Here is a 24,006-nt window from a genome sequence, read left to right on the forward strand (position 1 = left end):
GTGCTTACCTTTATATGACACCTTATCAAATGCCTTTTGGAAGTCATGGACAGATCCATCTGCTTCAGGTAGATTGGTGAGATTGAGGTCAAGCAGGTTTTTGCCTCTTGTTTGTTCTCTCATCAGCTGCCACAAGCCCATTCTGGCAGCTATGTCCTTCAGGACTCAGCCAGTTCGGTCAGTTTTGGTGTTACCGAGCCAATCTTGGTGATGGGCATTGAAATACACCTGCCAGAGAGTGTGTTCTGTGCCCTTGCTACACTCAGTGCTTCTTCCAAGTGATGTTCACTATGGAGGGGTACTGATCCATCGGCTGTGGAGGGTGGTAGGTGGTAATCAGCAGGAGGTTTCCTTGCCCGTGTTTGACCTGATGCCTGACTTCGTGGGGTTTCCCTCCTGACTGTATCCCACTGTGCCGCCACCTCTGGTAGGTCTGTCCTGCCGGTGGGACAAGACATACCCAGAGATGTTGATGGAGGAGTCTGGAACATTGGCTGTGAGGTATGATTCGTTGAGTATGACTGTTAGGCTGTTGCTTGATTAGTCTGTGGGACAGGAGCAGGGATGTCTTGCTGCAATTGTACAGGGCCCTGGTGAGGCCACACCTGGAATATTGTGTGCAGTTTTGGTCTCCTTATCTGAGGAAGGATGTTCTTGCTACAGAGTGAGTGCAGTGAAGGTTTACCGGACTGATTCCTGGGATGGCGGGACTGACGTATGAGGAGAGATTGAGTCGGTTAGGATATATTCGCTGGAGTGCAGAAGAGTGAGGGGGGATCTCATAGAAACCTATAAAATTCTAACAGGACTTGACAGGGTAGATACAGGAAGGGATGTTCCCGATGGTGGGGGAGTCCAGAACCAGGGATCGTAGTCCAAGGATACGGGATAAACCATTCAGGACTGATGAGAAATTTCTTCACCCAGAGAGTGGTGAGCCTGTTGAATTCGCTACCACAGAAAGCAGTTGAGGCCAAAACATTGTATGTTTTCAAAAAGGAGTTAGATATAGCTCTTGGGTTTAAAGGGAATCAAAGGATATGGGGTGAAAGCAGGAACAGGTTACTGAGTTGGATGATCAGCCATGATCATAATGAATGGCGGAGCAGGCTCGAAGGGCCGAATGGTCTACTCCTATTTTCTATGTTTCCATGTAACTCTCCCAATTTTGGCACAAGTCCCCAGAAGTTAGTAAGGAGGACTGTGCAGAGTCGACTGGGCAGGGTGTGCATTTGTCATTTGCGTTCCCAGGTCGATGCTGCGTGGTGTGTCAAGTTTTTTTTCAACTTTTCTGTAATGGTTTGATACAACTGAGTGGCTTGCTAGGCAGTGAAGAGTCAACCACGTTGCTGTGGGTTTGGAGTTATCTGTAGGCCAGACCAGGTAAGGACATTAGTGAATCAGATGGGTCTTTACAACAATTTGATAGTTTTGTGGTCACCATTACTGACACTAGCTTTTTATTCCAGATGTATTTAATTAACCGAATTTAAATTCTGCAAGCTGCTGTGGTGGGATTTGAACTTGTCTTCAGACCATTAGTCCAGGCCTCTGGATTACTAATCCAGGAAGATTACCAAGACACCGCCACTCCGCTAAACATCATTTAACTTCATTAGTAATCTGACGATAATGTGTGAACTTTGTGTTAAAAAAGAGCTTGCATTTATATAGTGCCTTTTATGACCTCAGGACGTCCCAAAATTCTTTCCAGCCTGTTATGGTCCCTGTGGAGACCAACAAACCAAAATAATCCAATTTATTGAGCAACCCGCAATTAAAACTAAATGGACAAAATTTTACTTTTATTTTAACCATTAAACCAAAATTAACATAAATTAAACACGAGTTACTCGACAGATCAGAGTCAAGATATTACAAATTACACATTCACTATCAGATACAATAAAGGTGGGGCTCACTGGTTTACTGGGCAGTCCACTCAGCAAGTATAGCATCAAATTACATCCTCTCAGTTCTTCAAAACTCTTAAATTGCTCAGGTGGATCTCCAGATCCTGTCTTCCAAGATGCAACAACCAATTCCCAACTGACAGCAGTTCCCCTTTTATCCCAAACTCCACGGATATAGTCTGCATCAAACAATGGTGTACTTCTCCAGAGCCTCTCAGTTCTGCTCACGACAGTCTTGATGGCATGGATCCAGTCGTATTCCTTGATCCGTGCCCTTCAGTGACAACCTTGTACACTGTACGGCCGGGTCTGATTAATCAGTTCATCGAAATACCAGAGACCGCTCCGAGATCCCGTTTTCACTTTCTTCAACTTGCCTGTAAAATGCACCTTCCTGCCATCTGAGCTTGGATGGCTGTCTCTTTTGTAAATCTGGTTCCAACCAGTTTTAGTTCCTCTGAAACCTTAAGTTCTTTTTTTTTTGGTTTCAATTTCTGTTAGGACAATCTGTTCCAAAAAAAGAAACAATCTTTGCAATCAAGGTCTGTGCACCTCACAGAACATTCGACAAGCCATCTTCAGAGGACAGCTTACACACGACCCCCCCCCCCCCCCCCCCCCCCCCAGGGTCCCGTAGACCCATGACAAGCCAGTGAATTGTAGTCAATGTTGTAATGCAGGAACTGTGGTAGCCAATTTGCGCACAGCAAGGACTCACAGAGAGCATCATGATAATTGCCAGATTTTCAGTTTTAGTAATGTTGGTTGAGGGGTAAATATTGGCCAGGACACTGCGAGCCCGACTGACCATCTTAAATTTGCTGTCACCGTAATTCTTAGCACACTGAGGATTATTTAGCAAATGTTGTCCAATTGCGGAATCACATCTGATGTTGAACACTGTGATTTGAGTTTTGCAAGCATGGGCTGGTTCGTTGCGGCCTGTACCTTGCCCATTGTGAACAGCGGAAGGGACATGTTTGATACGATCCACCAATCTTTGGGACGTACGGCCTACATACCTAACATTGTATTGGCATTGAAATAATCCTCAGTGTGCTAAGAATTGCACTGACAATCAATTTAAGACTGTCAGTCGGACTCGCGGTGTGGCGCATTTGCGATTACTGGAAGCTACAGATATTCATACACAGGGCCCTGTACTTTGCAGACAGCAAGAACAGGTACAAACATTGCGCTTGTTTCAGCTAAACAAAATAAGTGACAGCCATTCGCTGGTTCATTCCTCAGGAAATACCTTGACCAATCAGAATCAAGCTGGCTTAAATTTCAAACAAAGCTTGGCATCAATAACAAAGCAAACAGAACAGCCGCTCACAGTAAGTGGCACTAATTTCAATGCAGTAACAACCCAGGACTCTACATAAAAGTCTGCAGGAGTCAGAAACTAATGCCAAGTATTGCATTTGAATTTTGGGAAGAGGAAAACTATTAGAACACTTTGTGAAGTTTGAATAACAGGGCAGATGTTGTTGGTTTCAAAGAGGACTCGATAACCTGAGTGCTGTTGGAGAGTGATAACCAAGCATTGTTTTTCTGGGAATCATCAGCTATTAATTACTGATTACAGAATCAATACTGAAATCACGGATCAGTCAGAGCAAAGCTGTCCAACCTCACTTTGTAAAAGAAATAGGAGCAACAGGAGTTCTCTCCATTTAAGTTATGCAGTGGTTATGATGGGGGGGGGGAAAGCATATTTGTATGTGCAAGAACATGAGATAAACACAAAGGAGAAAGGGATATGAAAGGTTATGCCTGTTTCTGTGCTGGAAACTCTATGTAAGGACAAAAGTCAAGAATGATGGTGCATTCAGCTCTTTGAAGCTCAGCTCCCTGTCCAGTGCTGCAGGTCTGCTTTTCTCTGTTAGTGGATGAGTTTAATGGCTTGTCTCTTCATGTGTTTCCTGAGCCATTCCTGCATCAGTCATAATCTCAGTGGGGGAATACCACTCCACCCACCAACCATCCATTGTACATGAGGCAGAGGAATGTTGTGCTGTGCCAGGTTACTGCAAACTCTGTCCAGCAATCTGCAGCACTGACAGGAAGAGTTTCAAAGGGATGAATACCCCTTTGCAATTCTTGACTTTGCTTCATGCATAGACTCAGTTTACAGCACAGAAACAGGTCATTCGACCCAGCTGCTCCATGCTGGTGTTATGCTCCACACCAGCTTCCTCCCTCAATATCATCATATCCTATGTATTATATATTATCTATTAACTTAAATGATGTAATTCCTGTTGCTCCTATTTATTGTACAAAGTGAGGTTAGACAGCTTAGTTCTGATTGATCGGTAAGTTTATTATACGTGATGTGTATACAAGCTGACAACAATTTCATTTCAGCATATTCTATTTACACAAGGTTCATGTTGATGACAACCATGGCGACATGCATTTGCCCTGATGCATGTTATTGTGTTTCAGTTTTGGTGATCTGCAGGTTGGGTTTATTTTTGGAGAACTGGGATCATGTTTTAGAGATGAGTGAACCAAGATCCCTTTTGTTTGTGCATTATTCAGGCTGAAGGTGGGATTCCATTTATGCTGCAGCCATTTCTGTAATTACAAACCCAGTAACACAATTGCATCTAGCTGAGGGTGTCGTACTCCATTGCTTGCCTTCTAGTTTGCTATTGATCTCATGTTATAATCAGACTGACATAGAACAGCTGTGTCTTCACTATATCACGTAAAAATACGTGGGGCTGTTGCTGGATACCCACATGACAAGTTAGATGCAAGTAAGGAAGGCATTTGGCCCATCTTAAGATCCATCCAGAAAAAAGCCTACAATTCCCTATTACAACAACTAACTGCATAATATGTATCACACTCAGGAAGACAGTTCAGTTGTACGTTTATCAGTAACCACACAGCAAAGAATTGTTTGCATTCAAAAGATCTAAAAACTCGCTCATTCCGCCCACCATCGTCACTGAGCAAGGAGATCAGCACCATTGCAGGGTGGAGTTGTGTTGCGTTGCTTCCTCCTTGTGAAATTGCTGCTTTCCTCTTCTATTCCTCTCTGTTGCCAGTCTGATGAAATATCTTCTAAGAGATGTTTCCATTTATTTTCTCCAGGCGTTTGATCACAGATTCCAAAGTCAAGTTGAAGTACCAGCATTTAATAACTAACAGTTTTGTAGAGGTAAGGCTTTCTCTCTTTAGAACAAATAGTGTGTTTGAAAGTTCAATAGGTAGAAGTAAAAATGGAACTGTGTTGTAAAGGTGTGCATTGCATACATTAGTTGCTAAACTGGTGTCGTCGTAATTCAAAATAGTTCTTCTAAATATATTTAATTTGGGTTGTAAACTGCTTTGCGAAATGACAGTAGCTGGAGCCTTGCAGTACAGAGTGGAGTTAGTTGCTAGGTGTGCACCAGAATTCAAGCAACTGGGTTGTCATTAGATAATGACTGGGTCTGACTGGAACCTGCCCTTTTTGTGCCACCTTCTCATCACCGTGCCGTTTTTTTTGACTGAGTGAGACACCAATAGTTGTGCTTTTCCATCACAGTGCAATCGACTGTTAAAATGGTGCCCTGCCCCTGACTGTCACCATGTTATTAAAGTCCAGTACCCTGATGCAAAGCCAGTTCGCTGTAAATGTGGACGGCAGTTCTGGTAAGTGTGCATAGCACAACATATTTCTACCTAAGTGCCACTCTTTGTTATTGGGCGTCTTTAAGTATCTGAATTGAAGAGTGAGTCACACAAATATTGAGCAAGTTTTTTTTTAATTTACAGTTTCAACTGTGCTGAGAATTGGCATGATCCTGTTAAATGCAAGGTGAGAGACTCTGGCATGTACTGCTTCAATAAATTCACAGTACAAAAACAAAATACTGTGGATGCTGGAAATCTGAAATAAAAACAGAAAATGCTGGAAATACTCAGTAGATCTGGCAGCAACTGTGCTGAGAGAAACAAAGTTAATGTTTTAGATCAATGACCTTTCATCAGAACAGTTCTGCCAGATCTTCTGAGTATGTCTAGCATTTTCTGTTTTGGTAAATTTACAGTACCAGTTCATACTGGTGAGGTGATTGTATTCCTGTATAAGTTTAATTTACTGAGAACTTTAAAATAAATTAGGTATAACCTTTTAGTCTTTCTCTCATAAATTAAGTAAAGACTGCAAATCATTGCAGACCAGTAAATCATTGAAGCAGACAGAATAAGTGGGTTTAGGAGACAATTGGATGTTGTTTCTAGAGACTGAAGGGATTAGGTGTTATGGGCAGCCAGGGAGTGTAGGATGGGATTGAATTCTGAAAGGGGGATGTATTTGTGAAATATAATGGCCTTGTTCTGCTCATCTGTCTTCCCTTTTATACTGGGCGGCGCAGTGGTTAGCACCGCAGCCTCACAGCTCCAGGGACCCGGGTTCGAATCTGGGTACTGCCTGTGCGGAGTTTGCAAATTCTCCCTGTGACCGTGTGGGTTTTCGCCGGGTGCTCCGGTTTCCTCCCAGAGCCAAAGACTTGCAGGTGATAGGTAAATTGGCCGTTGTAAATTGCCCCTAGTGTAGGTAGGTGGTAGGGAATATGGGATTACTGTAGGGTTAGTATAAATGGGTGGTTGTTGGTCAGCACAGACTCGGTGGGCCGAAGGGCCTGTTTCAGTGCTGTATCTCTAAAATTAAAAAAAATAGACTGCATCCTAAGATGAAATTGGGGGGAAGAAATGATGGGTTAGGAAAATATATTGAGATTTTGAAGATGTAACATCCACGATTGAAGTAATCGTGTGGACTGGTTTGATGGGCTAAAGGTTCTTGCATGATAACCTATGGAACTTTCCATAATGCAGCATGTTAAATTTGTGCCTGTGATACCTCACTTGATAGGCTTTCTGCTTTTATGTGGCTTTTGTGGAGGATAGGGTTCAGTTGGTTTGAAAATTCTGGACGCATGACCATAAGAGATCTGAGGATATGGGCCTCTAAGATTTGTTTATTGAGATGTAGCAAATAGTTTGTACTATAAATGAACTACGGCTATTAAGGAGCAAAGATATTTCAAAAGGACCGGTCATCCCTGTATATACTGTACTGCTTGATTAATGAAGATAAATTGAACTCCACCCACAAGGTGTGCATATAAATACAGCAATAACAATGCTTTTTAAAGGTAGCTCTGGTCTTTTTCCATGACTATCCATCTTGAAAATTTTTATTTTGAACAGTTAGAAGTGTACCTTTTAGGAATGTTAGTGAAGTTATTTGTTGGGAGCTAACTTGCGTTTTCAACTTCATGACTAAATTCCAAGATTGGAAAATCCTGGCTTCACTTCAGACATTTTGTGACCATTGGGTTACAAGTAGTACAGCTGGTGTCTTGAGTTCCCATGGGCTGAGTTCTGGAAAGTGTCACACGGAGCCCAGAGCTTCCTACATGGATGGAAAAGCACCCTAGGATCCTGCAGTGACTAAATATTTCCTAGCACAGGTAGTGCCCAGGGACTAACTCACTTTCTCAGGCAAAATGATGCAGGGAAAACAAAAACTGGTCTGTGGGAGTGTAATAAATACTTTGCAAATGAGCTGACTCGGCAATAACTGCTATATATAATGTATAATGGTGTCTTTTTCCTTGTAGTGGTTGAAGAAGTGGATTAAAAAGTGCGACGATGACAGTGAAACCTCCAATTGGATAGCAGCAAACACTAAGGTAGACCAGCGACCTCCAGGGACTACCACTGAAAAGCATTACTTTAAGCAGCACCTTGTGCGGTTGGATGACTGATGCACCAGAACACTTAGATATCAGCCTGTGAAGAGTTACAAAGAAGCCCTCTCATTTCTTGCTATTGTGTTCATCCCACAAGATTGTCATTGTCACAAACTGCGCTTTTCGGAAGCACTTTCATCAGTTTTTGTTTTCAGGCTTCTGCCCTCGGAGCTATTATCCCTTCCACAGAAATTCCTTGTGTGATCTCTCCCAGCTTTTCAACAATGTTCACATCTATCTTTAGGATGAAGCTAACTAGACAAAATATTACAAAATGGGTAACAATAAAAATAGCCTTGTATGTACAGCTAAGGACAAAAAGCACACTAATGGTCTCCATCTCTGTGCTTCCGGTGCTCTCGCTGCCTGATACCTGTACAATTTTTTTCCATCTGGTGCAATGGCCTTTGTTCACGTGTGAGCATCAGTAGGTTATTTGTTGTCAATGTGTTTGGAAGGAGGCAGTGGAGAGTGTACCAACCAAGTTTGATCCTCTCCACATCCAGCACCCACAGTCCTGTGACTTCCGATATGACGGGCAGCGCTCCACAGGATAAAGGCAGAAACTGTCATAGATTAAACAGCAAACAAAATGAGTGTTTCCATGGGCCTCACAAGTTGCTGTTGGGTATCCAGTCATCTGCAAATGAGACAATCTTGAGCAATGGCAGGAGCAAAGGTTAACAGTATGGGAGAGGGGTATACAGAGGTTGTGGGGCTCGTTTGAGGCTGTTCTTCAGGATCCGCTACTTAAATGGCATAACAACTTGACAGTAAAGCACCAACATCCAATTTATTTTAATGGTAAGTGATTCTCATTTCCACAATAAAAGGGTGGCATTACACAGCAATAACTTGGTGTATTTTTATTCACTGTAGTCGGACATGACCAGTACTCACCAAGCTCCATAGTTGCTGTGGGAAGTCAGTGATCACTGAGAGTAAAATTAGAATTAAATAGAAATTACAACATGGAAACAGGTCATTCAGTCCAACCAGTCCATATTGGCTTTTCCCCTCCATATGAACAATGAGTTTAATCCTAATTCCTACTCTGTTCTCATATCCCTTCATTCAGCTTTACTTCAGCCACCCAAATAACATATTCTTGAATGTTGACATGGTCTCTGCTTCAATTACTAACTCTGGTAGAGCATTCCACAGTGTCTCAACTCTGCGTAAAAGCTGTTTTTCTTGCTTTCTGTCCATAGTCTCTCGCATTTAATCTTGTATATGTGTTTCTTTTTTTTTGGAACCCTCAATCACTGGAAAGCATCTGCTTCTACTTCTATCCTGTCCCCATCACTTCATAATGTTGAACACCTTTATCAAATTACCCCTATATTTCCTCTGTTTTACTGAAAACAGCTCCCAATTTTTTATGTTTTTGTATGTCTGCTGTCTCTCGCTCCAATAACATTTCTTTAGTGGAATTCCAAAACTTCGCAGTGTTCCAACCATAAAGTTTTATGTAGGTTAGTATATTTTGAATTTTAGATTCTGCATCTCTTGCTTAAAAAAAGAATATTCCATCACCTTTCTTTATGGCTTATCCATTTGAGGTGCTGCTTTTAATGTCTTGTGAACCTGAACCCCCAAATCCCCTCTCTTAGACGTTTTCTAGCACGTCTCATACTTTTATTTTTTTAATCAAAATATGCCACCTCACATTTACTGACATTGTGTTCCATCTACCACTTTTTCCTCATTTCATCATGTTATGAATATCTCCTTGCTGTTTCTTTTGGTCGTTGAGAATTACTTATGATGTCCCCTATTTTCATCATTGTCTGCAAATTTGGACACCAGTCCCTCTAACCCCATATCCAAATCATTGATGCACTTGGTGAATAGAAGGGATCCCATGGCAGAGCTGTTGTAGATTGCCATTACCGACTTCTAACCACTCTGAGCAACACCGTAACTTATAGAAGCAAAATACTGCTGATGCTGGAAATCTGAAATAAAAACAAGAAATGCTGGAATCACTCAGCAGGTCTGGCAGCATCTTTATTAGAAAAGTCACAGATTATAAGCAAGTGAGGTGGGGGTGGGGCAAGAGATAACGTTGACTGCTTCTCTTTCCACAGATGCTGCCAGACCTGCTGAGTGATTCCAGCATTTCTTGTTTTTATATACCTTAACTTATAGTCTGTTTCCTCCTCCTAACCAGTTCTTAATCCAGTTTGCTACCTTCCCCACAATGCTATGTGCCTTAAATCTTGTTGAATCCTGTGTGGTATCTGTTAAAGGCTTTTGAAAATCCATGTATACCACGTCCATTACATTCCTCAAAAAAAATTGAACTGAGCTACAGTTACTTGTTTTTTTTTTCCAGTTTTATGTCATTATTGTCGCTGTCGGTGCAGACAGTGATCTTTACACAATGTTATGACCGGGTGAGAAATGTGTCCAGGGGTCTTTCTCAGCCTTCACCTGGTCTTATTGTAACTGGGTTTAATTTTTAAACACACTGTTTTAGTTCCCCCTTGGTGAATCCTTGTTCACCGCTTTCCAATTATAAGGCAAAGAAATGAGCACAAACAGGCCTCCTTAGGTTTAAAGAAAAGTGAAATTTATTAAAACTTAAACTCTAATTCGGTTAATGCCTATGGATACACGCCGCGTCCCACGCTAGCATGCATACGCGATACGCACATGCAAATAGAGACAGAAAAGAGCAGAAGAAAAATAAAGTGGAGAGGTTTGAGGTAATATCAGAAGAGTTTCTTATTACTGTACTTCGAACTCACTGTAGTCCTTTTGTAGGTAATTCTTGCTTTTCGTTGGGGCCCAGTATTATTCTTAAACCTTGTTCACTGTAGGAGATTTTTCTCTTGGGGTTCCTGTGGCATCAGTGGATTCCAAAGCTGGTGAGAAAGAGATGAGCAGACAGGAGAGGGTTTTTTCAGTTCAGGAGAAAATAGCTTTCTAAGTTTTAAAACTCTGGCAAGTTCGAATTCCTGCAACAGTCAGTTAGTCATGTGACTAAACTGGTCTGACCACGTCTTCTGTGTATTGGGAGCAGGGACTGGTTCCTTTTGTTCCAACACTGTCTGCTTGTATGCAAAAAATGTCTTTCCGGCAAGGGGCCTGGCAATTCCTTGTGCTAAGCCCTCTTTTCTTCCCAGCAACAATTTTAAGTTTAATATCCATGTGGCAAAATTAAGGTGCCTCATTCTTGGCAGGTGGGGGCTTGCATGACAATAAGCTGTTGGTTAAAATACAAGCGCCTCTAGTAACGTATTGTAAAATACTCATCTCTCTCAGGGAGACATTGTGAGGGAAACAAGTCAACCACAATCTAACCCAAAACACACCAAGTACACTGACAGTGTTCTAGAATAGACATACCATTTCCACCCCAGCAAGTTTAGTTTGCTAATGAAGCATAGGGTACAAAGGGCTTTTAATGTTACCTGGAATGTATCTTGAATGCATCAAATCGCTGTTTACTGTCCTTAACCCAAGGGTTGATTTCTCGATATGGCTTACTAATTTATCGGGCTTGGTAGGTAGTTGATTAGTAAAGAGCAATACCATATTAGAACTCAGTGTGGCCATCTGTTACATATATGTAGTTGGATCTTTACTCTTCAATAACAATGTCTCAACTGTTTCAACAGGAATGCCCGAAATGTCATGTGACAATTGAGAAGGATGGCGGATGCAATCACATGGTTTGTCGCAATCAGAATTGTAAAGCAGAATTCTGTTGGGTCTGCCTTGGTCCCTGGGAGCCTCATGGATCTGCCTGGTTAGTCTTTCAGTCACTGCGCTCTTGGATGAGGAAGAGGTTTAGCATTATCCAATATTTCAGTTGTTTTCGGTGCTGGTTTGCATGATTTGGTTGGATCTCAGTGACCCGCATTTGATTCCAGGCAAGATACTTGATTGAAAGTCTTTGCTCTAGAAGAGATTTTGTGTCCTGCTTTCAGTATGTGAGCATAATTTCAGGTCAAACTCTCATCCACCTAAATAACATTCCCACTGCAAATCAATGTAAGAGGGCTAGGCTGAATGTTATCATAAGGAACTGTGACTAATTGTGCAATAGGCAGTAGGAGAATAAATCTTTTAGCCTGCCCAATCTAATTGATATGGGGAATAAGTGAATCAGTGGGTTCAGGTAGTCAATCAGCAGCAAGGTTCAGTAACTTTTCAATCTGTACATTGCGCTTCATAGGAGAAACGGACGTAAAAAGCAGAGGGAAAATATTTGAAGTTAATATGGTATACATGTCTTTTTTTCTGGTATTAAAACTGAAATGAAGCTAAGCTGTCCCTCTCTTTTTAGGTATAACTGCAATCGTTACAACGAAGATGACGCAAAGGCAGCAAGGGATGCCCAGGAGGTAAAAGGAGTACTGGGGGTGTGGCGGGGTGGTTGTGGACAAGCCTACAGAACCCTAGGATGTGTAGTTGAGGAAGTGTTTCTTGGAGTCTTAGTCCTCCTATCTTTGATCTGTGTTAAAGGCTGTCTTCAAGATCCTTCTGAATAAGATTAGAGTAGAGAGCTCCAGATAAGAAGCTAGCATGGTCATGATGATCTGAATACCTTTGTTTGCTGTCGTTTCTTTGATTCCTGCAAATTGATGTTGAAGACTATGCTCAGGATCCATTTTGAAGTGTATTTGAGTGCTGATAGCGTTTCTGAAGTTTTCTGGGCCAATCAGCGTAAAGCTGTGAGGGAGCTATCAGCAGATCCGTGGACCTTGCAAGTTATACATAGTGCTCAACAGAAATCAACAAGCGCATGGGAAAGGCTTCCACTGCTATGTCCAGACTGGCCAAGAGAGTGTGGGAAAATGGCACACTGCCACGGAACACAAAAGTCCAAGTGTATCAAGCCTGTGTCCTCAGTACCTTGCTCTACGGCAGCGAGGCCTGGACAACATATGTCAGCCAAGAGCAACGTCTCAATTTATTCCATCTTCGCTGCCTCCGGAGAATACTTAGCATCAGGTGGCAGGACCGTATCTCCAACACAGAAGTCCTCGAGGCGGCCAACATCCCCAGCTTATACACACTACTGAGTCAGCGGCGCTTGAGATGGCTTGGCCATGTGAGCCGCATGGAAGATGGCAGGATCCCCAAAGACACATTGTACAGCGAGCTCGCCACTGGTATCAGACCCACCGGCCGTCCATGTCTCTGCTTTAAAGACGTCTGCAAACGCGACATGAAGTCCTGGGACATTGATCACAAGTCGTGGGAGTCAATTGCCAGCGTTCGCCAGAGCTGGCGGGCAGCCATAAAGGCGGGGCTAAAGTGTGGCGAGTTGAAGAGACAGCAGTTGGCAGGAAAAAAGACAGAAGTGCAAGGGGAGAGCCAACTGTGTAACAGCCCCGACAAACAAATTTTTCTGCAGCACCTGTGGAAGAGCCTGTCACTCTAGAATTGGCCTTTCTAACCACTCCAGGCGCTGCTCCACACACCACTGACCACCTCCAGGCGCTTACCCATTGTCTCGAGATAAGGAGGCCAAAGAAGTGCTGTTGTGGAGATCCATATGTCACTTGTTGAGGATTTCCCTTTGTAATCATTTCTGTGATACACTTGCTTCAGGATGTGCAACGTGCTTTGCAACCAATGGATTACGTTTTTGAAGTGCAATTACAGTGTTGCATAGGCAAACATGGCACCTAATATGTGTATAGCTAAATGCCATAAATAACAATTTGCTACTTGCTCCACTTTTGATTGTGTAAGTTGTGGGAGGAATGTTGGCTAGGACACTGAGAACTCTCAGCTCTTCAAATAGTGCCATCTCATTTATACGTCCAACTGATCAGGCAGACATTTGATATTTCATCAGGCACCTCTGGCTGTTTATCACTTAGTTTAAACTTTAAAAAATTAATCCTCAGGATACGGGCATCACTGGCAGCATTTATTGCCCACCCTTAGTTGCCATCGAGATGGTTGTATTGGATCCTCTTAAAGCAACCACTTAAGTATGTTTTGGGCTTGAACCCACGACTTTGACTCGGGTGACAGTATTACCAGCTGAACCAAACTACAGTGTGTTTACACTGTTTTATTTAATACAAATGAATAAAGCACGTAATTCTCTAAGAGATCTTACTTCAGACTCATTCATTTTAATATTAAGCAAGCTAGGGTCTTTGTTAGTGTGCACATCGTAAACATGGACTTATGACAAGTTAAGTACTTTATTAGATTTTAACTGACCTTCTGCCATCAGGCGCTAGATTTATTTCAGAATAGCTTGCTGGGGAGTTTCCCATTTTTGTGTGACTTAACTGGAATCCCTAAAGGTCACAAAGGCTCTAATGGTTGAATGAAAGTGGCCAAATGCCTTGCTACAGCACCAAGCCCACCCTTACAGACAGAACACAATGAGTTTGAAAGAAACACCCTCGACCATTACTCTGCATATTTCTACTTTGGGGAATGAGTGAGAGTGAAATAGTAGTCACAGTTTTGGATGGTACGAGAGGGGATCACGAGTTTACTGATCACTATGGCTCTAATTGTTGCTGCAACAATAAAAAAATCTTGGCTATTGGTTGAAAGTATATGATAAATGGAAAATTATGGACAGTGCAGAAATACAAGCCGATTTACTTGAAAGACCAATTGTGCTGCACAGTGGAGATTATTGAAAATAATAGGCCAATGTTGCAATCCAGCTAAATAACTGGACATCATTGTATATCAGTCTCAACCATTCTTACCAAACCATGTTGATCTAAATTGTACTGTTTATCAGGCCCGGCCTTTCCTGTGCATTGTATGTTAAACTGGAAACATTTGCACTGACTGTGCAGGCTACCTGTGTGAATGAGAACAGGGACCGCAGCGTGGATGAGCAAACTGACCATAGCACCATGGTGCAGGGCGCCATTCAAGTGGGGGAAGTGAAAAGGAATGTGGTAGTGATAGAGAACAGTATAATCAGGAGGAGAGATACTGTTCTCTGCAGTTGTGACTGGGAGCTCCAAAGGTTGTGTTGCCTGCTTGGTGCCAGGATTAAAGATATCTCCTCGTGGCTGGAGACAGAGTGAGGGGGGATGACCCAGTTGTCGTGGTCCATGTAGGAACCAACGCCGTAGGTAGAACTAGGAATAATCTTCTGAGAGAGTTTGAGTAGTTGGGGTCCAAATTAAAACACAACCTCAAAGGTAGTAATCTCTGGATTGTTACTGGAGCCACCTGCAAGTTGGCATAGGGTCGATTAAATTAGAGAATTAAAGGCATGGCTCAGAGTGGGGTGGGAAGATGAGTAAACTAGCAAGAAATTTAAAAACCGATAGTACGATAAGGGCTTCTGCAAGTATATAAAAAGGAACAGAATAGCTAATGTTAAACGTTGGTCCCTTAGTGGATGAGCCCGAGGAATTAATGGGAAACCAGGAAATGGCAGAGAATTTGAACAAGTATTTTGTATCTGTCTTCATGGTAGAAAATGCTAAAAGCATCCCACGAATAGTAGGAAATCATGGTGCAAAAGGGAGGGGGGAACTTAAAACATTCAGTGTCATGAGAAAAAGTACTAGGAAAACTAATGGGACTAAAGGCCACAGGGATCAAAGGGGAGGGGGGGGAGGAGTGGAACTGACTGGATAGCTCCATGGAGAGCTGGCATGGACTCAATGGGCTGAATGGCTGCCTCCTGTGCTGTAAATGGTTGACAAGTCTCCTGGACCTGATGGCCTATACCTTAGAACCTTTAAAGAAGTGGCTGCAGAGATAGTGGACGCACTGGTTGTAATCTTCCAAAGTTCTCTAGATTCTGGAAAGGTCCCAGCGGGTTGGAAGACTGCAAATGTAATGCCCTATTCAAGTAGGGAGGGAAACAGAAAGCAAGAAACTATAGGCCAGTTAGCCGAACATCTGTCATGGGGAAAATGCTGGAATTCGTTATTAAGGAAGTAGTAGCAGGGCGTTTAGAAAATTGTAATACAATCAAGGAGAGTCACTATAGCTTTATGAAAGGGAAATCATGTTTGCCAAATTTATTAGAGCTCTGAGGATGTAACCAGCAAGGTGATAAAGGAGAACCAGTGGATGTGGTGTCCTTGGATTTCCAAAGGGCATTCAATAAGGTGCCACATAAAAGGTTACTGCACAAGTTAGGAGCTCAAGGTGTTGGGGGTGATATGGACATGGATAGAGGATTGGCTAACTACAGGAAACTGAGTTGGGATAAATGAATCACTTTCAGGTTGGCAAACTGTAACTAGTTGTGGGGGAGGTGGCCACCGGGATCAGTGCTGGGGCTTCAACTATTTATAGTCTATATTAATGACTTGGATGAAGGGACAGAGTGTATTGCAGCTACATTTGCTGGCGATACAAAGATAGGTAGGAAAGCAAGTTATGAAGAGGACAGAGTCTGCAAAGGGATATAGATAGGTTAAGTGAGTGGGCAAAAATTTGGCCGATTGAGTATAATGTGGGAAAATGTGAGGTTAGCCACTTTGGAAGAATATAAAAGCAGAATATTATTTAAGTGGAGAGAGACAACAGAATGCTGCAGTACAGAGGGATCTGGTTGTCCTTATGCTTGAATTACAAAAAGTCAGCATGCAAATACAGTAAGTAATTAGGAAGGCAAATGAAATGTTGCCCTTTATTGCAAGGATGATCAAGTATAAAAGTAAGGAGGTCTTGCTACAACAGTACAGGGCATTGGTGAGACCACACCTAGAGTACTGCTTAGAGTTTTAGTCTCCTTACTTAAGGAGGGATATACTTGCATTGGAGGCAGTTCAGAGAAGGTTCACTAGGTAGATTCCTGAGTTGAAAAGGTTTTCTTATGAGGAAAGATTGAGCAGGTTGGGCCGAGACTCATTAGCGTTTCGAAGAATGAGAGGTGATCTTATTGAAACATATAAGATTTTATGGGGGGATGCTTGACAGGGTAGATGCTGAGAAGTTGTTTCTCCTCCTTGGGTTATCTAGAACTAGGGGACACAGTTTCAGAATAAGGAGTCTCCCATTTAAGATGGAGATGAGGAATTTCTTCTCTGGGGGTTGTTAATCTTTGGAATTTTCTTTCCCAGAGAGCAATGGAGGCTACGTCATTGTAGATGTTCAGGGCTGAGTTGACAGATTTTTAATCTACAAGTGAGTCGAGGTGTCTGGGGGTCAGGCAGGAAAGTGGAGTTGAGTCCACAATCGGATCAGCCATAATTGTAATGAATGGAGGAGCAGGTACGAGTAGCTGAATGGCCTAAGTCTGCTCCTATTACTTATATTCTTATTCATGGTGACAGAACTGGGCAGCAGTACTGGGGAATGAGGGAGCTGTTCTGTTAGGATGGGCTCTACCTAAACTGGGCTGGGATCAGTGTCCTGGCGAATCATATAACTAGGACTATGGATCAGGCTTTAAACTAAAAGTGGGGGAGGGGCAGCGCGGCCATGTAAGGGGAGATTTAGAAATCTAGAGACAAAAGGTGAGGCAGTAATGCAGTGTAGTGATTTGGGTAAAGACAAGCAGAGTGGAATAGGAAGGGACAGAAAGTTTAAAGGTAATAAGCAAGGGGATGATAGGTTATTGGGGGTAGGCGGGAATGTAAAGTTGAGGTTGCAATCAGATCAGCCATGATCTTATTAAATGGTGGAGCAGGCTTGAGGGGCTGAGTGGCCTACTCCTGCTCCTAATTTGTATGTAATAGTGCATCAGCGAATAAGGTCCATGCAAAGAATAGTAGTTTAAAAAAATAATAAAGGCTCTTTATCTGAATACACAAGGCATTTGCAATAAAGTTGATGAACTAGCAGCACAAATAGAGAAAAATGGTTTAGATCTAATCACCATTACAGAGATATGGTTACAAGGTGACCAAGGTGCGGAGGAAATATTGCAGGGTATGCAACATTTTAAGACAGACAGAATGAAAAAGGGGGAGGAGTAGCCTTGATAGTAAAGGATGACGAGGCCAATAGTGAGAAAGGATCTTGGTTCAAATGATCAGGAAGTACAATCAGTATGGGTGGAGATTACAAGAACAACTTGTATTTATATGGCGCCTTTGATGTAATAAAATGTCCCAAGGCACTTCACAAGAGCAGTACAAAATAAAATATGACAGAGCCACACGAGATATTGGGTCAGATAACCAGAAGCTTGGTCAAACAGGTGGGTTTTGAGGAGTGTCTTGAAGGAGAAAAGCAAGGTAGGGAGTTTATTCCAGAGTTTAGGGCCTAGGCAACTGAAGACATGGCCAACAATGACGCATCGATTAAAATCGGGGATGCTCAAGAGGCCATAATTAGGTGAGTGCAGATATCTTAGAGGTTGTGAGGATGGAGGAGATTACAGAGATAGGGAGGGGTGAGGCCATGTAGGGTTTTAAAAACAAGGATGGGAATCGTAAAATCAAGTTGTTGCTTAACTGGGAGCCAGTGTAGGTCAGTGAGCACGGGTAATAGGTGAATGGGACTTGGTGCAAGTTAAGACACGGACAGCAGAGTTTTGGATGACCTCAAGTTTATGAAGGGTAGAATGTGGGACACAAGCCAGGAGTGCATGACAATAATCAAGTCTAGAGGTAACTAAGGCATGAATGAAGGTTTCAGCAGCAGAAGAGCTGAGACGGGGCGAAGTTGGGCAATATTAGAGGTGGAAGTAGGCAGTCTTAGTGATGATACAAATATGAAGTCGGAAGCTCCTTTCGGTCAAATATGACACCCAGGTTGCAAACAAACTGACTTAATCTCAGACTATATCCAGGGAGAGGTCTGGAGTCAGTAGCGAGGGAACAGAGTTTGGAACTGATGTCGATCTCTTCAGTCCTCCCAATATTTAATTTGGAGAAAATTTCTGCTCATCCAGTACTGTCAGAAAATCAGTCTGATAATTTAGCAACAGCGGAGGAGCCAAGAGAGCTGGTGGTGAGGTAGAGCTGAGTATCATCAGTGTACAGGTCACTAAGGCGCAGCAGGTAGATGAGAAATAGGAGGAAGCCAAGGATCGATCCTTGGGGGATACCAATGGTTTAATGGTGTGGGAGCAGGAAGAGAAGCTATTGCATGTGTTTCTCTGGCTATGATTAGAACAAAGAACAAAGAAAATTACAGCACAGGAACAGGCCCTTCGGCCCTCCATGCCTGCGCCGATCCAGATCCTCTATCTAAACATGTCGCCTATTTTCTAAGGGTCTGTATCTCTTTGCTTCCTGCCCATTCATGTATCTGTCTAGATACATCTTAAAAGACGCTATCGTGCCCGCGTCTACCACCTCCGCTGGCAACGCGTTCCAGGCACCCACCACCCTCTGCGTAAAGAACTTTCCATGCATATCCCCCCTAACCTTTTCCCCTCTCACTTTGAACTCATGACCCCTGGTAATTGAATCCCCCACTCTGGGGAAAAAGCTTCTTGCTATCCACCCTGTCTATACCTCTCATGATTTTGTACACCTCAATCAGGTCCCCCCTCAACCTCCGTCTTTCTAATGAAAATAATCCTAATCTACTCAACCTCTCTTCATAGCTAGTGCCCTCCATACCAGGCAACATCCTGGTGAACCTCCTCTGCACCCTCTCCAAAGCATCCACATCCTTTTGGTAATGTGGCGACCAGAACTGCACGCAGTATTCCAAATGTGGCCGAACCAAAGTCTTATACAACTGTAACATGACCTGCCAACTCTTGTACTCAATACCCCGTCCGATGAAGGAAAGCATGCCGTATGCCTTCTTGACCACTCTATTGACCTGCGTTGCCACCTTCAGGGAACAATGGACCTGAACACCCAAATCTCTCTGTACATCAATTTTCCCCAGGACTTTTTCATTTACTGTATAGTTCACTCTTGAATTAGATAAGAATGGAACAAGATGAGTCTAGTCCCAACCAGCTGGACGACAGTGGAGAGGCGTTGGAAGAGGATGGTGTGGTCAACCATGTGAAAGGCTGCAGACAGGTTGAGGAGGGATAGGTTACCTTGGTCACAGTCACTTAAGATGTCATTTGTGACTTTAAGAGCTGTTTCAGTATTGCGGCAGGGCGAGCACCTGATTAGAGGGATTCAAACATGGAGTTCCGGGAAAGATGGGAATGGATTTGCAAGGTGGCAACATGTTCAAGGGATTTGGAGAAGAAAGGGAGGTTGGAGATGGGACGGTAATTTGCAAGAATGGTGGGGTCAAGGGTTGGTTTTTTGAGGTGATAGATTTAAAGGAGAGGGGGACAACATTTGAAGAGAGAATAAAAAGGGGCAAAGTTTTGGCGAGAATAGGTTGTAGGCTCCCTAACAGTAGTTATACCGTTGGACAGAGCATTAAGCAAGAAATAATTGGAGCACAGAGGCAATGTAATAATTGTGACGGACTTCGATCTTCAAATAGACTGGACAAATCAAATTGGCAAAGGTAGCCTGTAGATGAGTTTGTAGAATGCTTTTGGAATGATACATTGTGGAACCAGCTAGGGATAAAACTATTTTAGATATAGTATTGTATAGTATGATACAGTATGAGTCAGGTTTAATTAGTAATCTCACAGTAAAAGATCCCCTAGGAAAACGTGGTCATACAATTGAATTCCATATTAAGTTTGAAAGCGACATGCTCCAGTCCCAAACAAGAATTTTGAACTTAAAGCCAATTACATAGGTATGAGGGGAGAGCTAGCTAAGGTTGATTGGATAAATAGACCAAGATGTCTGGTGGTAAATAAAGAGTGGGAAACATTTAAAGATACAATTCAAAATGTTCAACAAAAATACATTCCATTAAAATACAAAAACTAAGCAAGAAGGATCCATCCGTGGCTTACTAGGCGAGTTAAAGATTGTATTAGATTAAAAGAAGAGACTTATAATCTTGCAAAGAATAGTAGTAAGCCTGAGGACTGGGAGTGTTTTAGAAACCAGCAAAAGATGCGCGGCACAGTGGCGCAGTGGTTAGCACCGCAGCCTCACAGCTCCAGGGACCCGGGTTCGATTCCGGGTACTGCCTGTGTGGAGTTTGCAAGTTCTCCCTGTGTCTGCGTGGGTTTTCTCCGGGTGCTCCGGTTTCCTCCCACAAGCCAAAAGACTTGCAGGTTGATAGGTAAATTGGCCATTATAAATTGTCACTAGTATAGGTAGGTGGTAGGGAACTATAGGGACAGGTGGGGATGTTTGGTAGGAATATGGGATTAGTGTAGGATTAGTATAAATGGGTGGTTGATGTTCGGCACAGACTCGGTGGGCCGAAGGGCCTGTTTCAGTGCTGTATCTCTAATCTAAAATCTAATCTAAAACGTTGATGTAATGGGAAAGAATAGAAAATGAGTAAACCAGCCAGAAATATAAAAACAGATAGTAAGAGCTTTTACAAGTATATTAAAAGGAGGAGAGTAGCTAAAGGGGACTTCTGTCTCTTAGAGACAGAAACAGGAGAAATTATCATGGGGAATAAGGAAATGGCAAAGACTTTGAACAAATATTTTGTGGCCGTCTTGGCAGTAGAAGACACAAGTTACACACCAGAAAACGAGGGTAAACGAAGAACTAATAAGAGTGAGGAACTTAAGGTAATTAATATCAGCAGAGAAGTAGTATTGGAGAAACTTTTAAGGGATTAAAAGTCCCCAGGTTCTGATGGCCTACATCCGAGGGTTCTAAAAGAGGTAATTGCAGAGATAGTGGATCCACTGATTATGATTTTCTAAAATGCCCTAGATTCTAGAACAGTTCCAGTGGTTTGGAAGTTAGCAAATGTAACACTGCTATTCAAGCAAGGAGGAAGAGGGAAAACAGGGAACTACAGGCCAGTTAGCCTGACATCAGTCATCGGCAAAATGCTGGAATCTATTATTAAGGAAGTCTTAACAATGCACTTAGAAAATCATTATATGATTAGACAAAGTCAGCATGATTTTACTAAAGGGAAATCATGTTTCACAAATTTATTAGTTTTTTTAAGGATGTAACTAGTAGGGTAGATAAGGGGGGGACCAGTAGATGTAGTATACTTGAATTTCCAAAAGGCATTTGATAAGGTGCCACACAAAAGGCTAATAAACAAGATTAGGGTGCATAGAGTTGGGGGGTATATATTAGCATGGATAGAGGATTGATTAATGGAGGAAGCAGACAGGAGATATAAATGGGGCATTTTCATGTTGGCAGGCTGACAACTAGTGGAGTGCTGCAAAGATCAGTGCGGGAGCCTCATTACTTACAATCTATATTAATGACTTAGATGAAGAGATGGAGAATAATGCATCTAAGTTTGCTGACGATACAAAGCTAGGTGGGAATGCAAGCTTAGAGGAGGACACGGAGAGGCTGCAGAGAGATATAGACAGGTTAAGTGAGTGGGCAACAAGGTGGCAGATGTGCGATTATTCACTTTGGTAGGAAGAACAGAAAAGCAGAATATTTTTTAAAAGGCATGAAACTTCTAAATGATGTTCAGAGGGACTTGGATATACTCGTACCAGGAACACACAATCTGCATGTAGGTACAGAAAGCAGTTAGGAAGGCAAATGGCATGTTGGCCTTTATTGCAAGGGGATTAGAGTCCAAGAATAAGGACGTCTTTCCACAATTGTACAGGGCTTTGGTGAGATCACACCTAGAGTAGTGTGCACAGTTTTGGTCTCCATTTCTAAGGAAGGATATACTTGCATTGCCGGTGCTACAGGAAAGGCTCACTAGATTGGTTCCTTGGATGAGAATGTTGTCCTATGATAAGCTAAGTAAATTGAGCCTATACTCTTTGGAGTTTAGATCTCATTGAAACATATAAGATTCCGAAGTGGCTGACAGGGTAGACACAGAGGTTGTTTCCTCTGGCTGGGGAATCTAGAACACTGGGCACAGTCTCAGGATAGGGGGTCGATCATTTAGGACTGAGATGAGAAACATCTTCACTTCAGAGGGTTGTGGATTTTTGAATTCTCTACCCCAGAGGGTTGTGGATGCTCCATCGTTGAGTATATTTAAGGCTGAGGTAGGCAGAATTTTGGTGTCTCAGGGATATGGGGAGCAGGCAGGAAAATGGAGATGAGATAGAAGATCTGCCATGATCGTGTTGAATGGCGGAGCAGGCTCAAAGAGTCTTATGATCTATTCCTGTTTCTATTTCTTCAAGACTCATTGAGTATCTCTTGTATATTTGAAATGGTGAAACTGCTGTTGTTTTGTAATCTTAAACCATTTCAGTTTCTCTCCTGTTTGTAAAAACAAGAAATGCTGGAACCACGGGGCGGCACAGTGGCGCAGTGGTTAGCACCGCAGCCTCACAGCTCCAGCGACCCGGGTTCACTCCTGGGTACTGCCTGTGCGGAGTTTGCAAGTTCTCCCTGTGTCTGCGTGGGTTTCCTCCGGGTGCTCCGGTTTCCTCCCACATGCCAAAGACTTGCAGGTTGATGGGTAAATTGGCCATTATAAATTGCCCCTAGTATCGGTAGGTGGTAGGGAAATATAGGGACAGGTGGGGATGTGGTAGGAATATGGGATTAGTGTAGGATTAGTATAAATTGGTGGTTGATGGTCGGCACAGACTCGGTGGGCCGTAGGGCCTGTTTCAGTGCTGTATCTCTAAACTAAACTAAAACTAAACACTCAGCAGGTCTGGCAGCATCTGTGGAAAGAGAAGCAGAGTTAACGTTTCGGGTCAGTGGCCGAAGAAGGGTCACTGACCCGAAACGTTAACTCTGCTTCTCTTCCCACAGATGCTGCCGGACCTGCTGAGTGGTTCCAGCATTTCTTGTTTTTATTTCAGATTTCCAGCATCCTCAGTATTTTGCTTTTATCTCTCCTGGTTTGTGTTTCTTTGACAGCGCTCTCGAGCGGCACTCCAGCGGTACCTCTTCTACTGTAACCGATATATGAACCACATGCAGAGCCTGCGGTTTGAGCACAAGCTTTACGCTCAGGTGAAGCAGAAGATGGAGGAGATGCAGCAACACAATATGTCTTGGATTGAGGTGCAGTTCCTGAAGAAAGCTGTGGATGTGCTTTGCCAGTGCCGCGCCACGCTAATGTACACTTACGTCTTTGCTTTCTACCTCAGAAAGAACAACCAGTCCATTATCTTTGAGGTAGGCGCTCTTTCCACTGAAAGGTAAAAATTGTTGTCTTTGTAGCTGATGAGACTTCTGTTTATGCAAATCTGGGTACTGACTAATTGCTACTGTGGAAAGAAATAGTAGTTGCAGTGCAACAAAACATTTTCGGTGTCAAATTGGTCACTTTAAAATTCAAGGTGTGTGCATGCAGGATGATCTGGACTTGCCCAGGTGGTTCGTGCAGATAGTGATAAATAAGAGCCAAAGTAAAATATATGCCAAACAGACTGTTTGTTTAGAGTTCAGTCCTTCATTCATTCATATTTGTTTCCAAATCCATTGGGAATG

At 42.8% G+C, this 24,006-nt stretch overlaps 1 protein-coding gene across 2 annotated transcripts in view; it reads left to right on the plus strand.

Annotated features, from left to right (window-relative positions):
* The window catches only part of LOC137350716 (E3 ubiquitin-protein ligase ARIH1), a 96,029-nt gene that overhangs the window by 58,074 nt on the left and 13,949 nt on the right, over positions 1-24,006 (plus strand). For both annotated transcript variants that reach the window (XM_068015639.1, XM_068015638.1), the window contains exons 6-12: positions 5,025-5,091; positions 5,461-5,567; positions 5,691-5,733; positions 7,544-7,615; positions 11,302-11,432; positions 11,973-12,030; positions 23,431-23,691. In XM_068015639.1, the coding sequence (XP_067871740.1) occupies positions 5,025-5,091; positions 5,461-5,567; positions 5,691-5,733; positions 7,544-7,615; positions 11,302-11,432; positions 11,973-12,030; positions 23,431-23,691 (739 nt within the window). The remainder of the gene's footprint in view (positions 1-5,024; positions 5,092-5,460; positions 5,568-5,690; positions 5,734-7,543; positions 7,616-11,301; positions 11,433-11,972; positions 12,031-23,430; positions 23,692-24,006) is intronic.

This window comes from Heterodontus francisci, chromosome 35 (assembly GCF_036365525.1).
Source record: "Heterodontus francisci isolate sHetFra1 chromosome 35, sHetFra1.hap1, whole genome shotgun sequence".
In the NCBI taxonomy this organism is placed as follows: Eukaryota; Metazoa; Chordata; class Chondrichthyes; order Heterodontiformes; family Heterodontidae; genus Heterodontus; species Heterodontus francisci.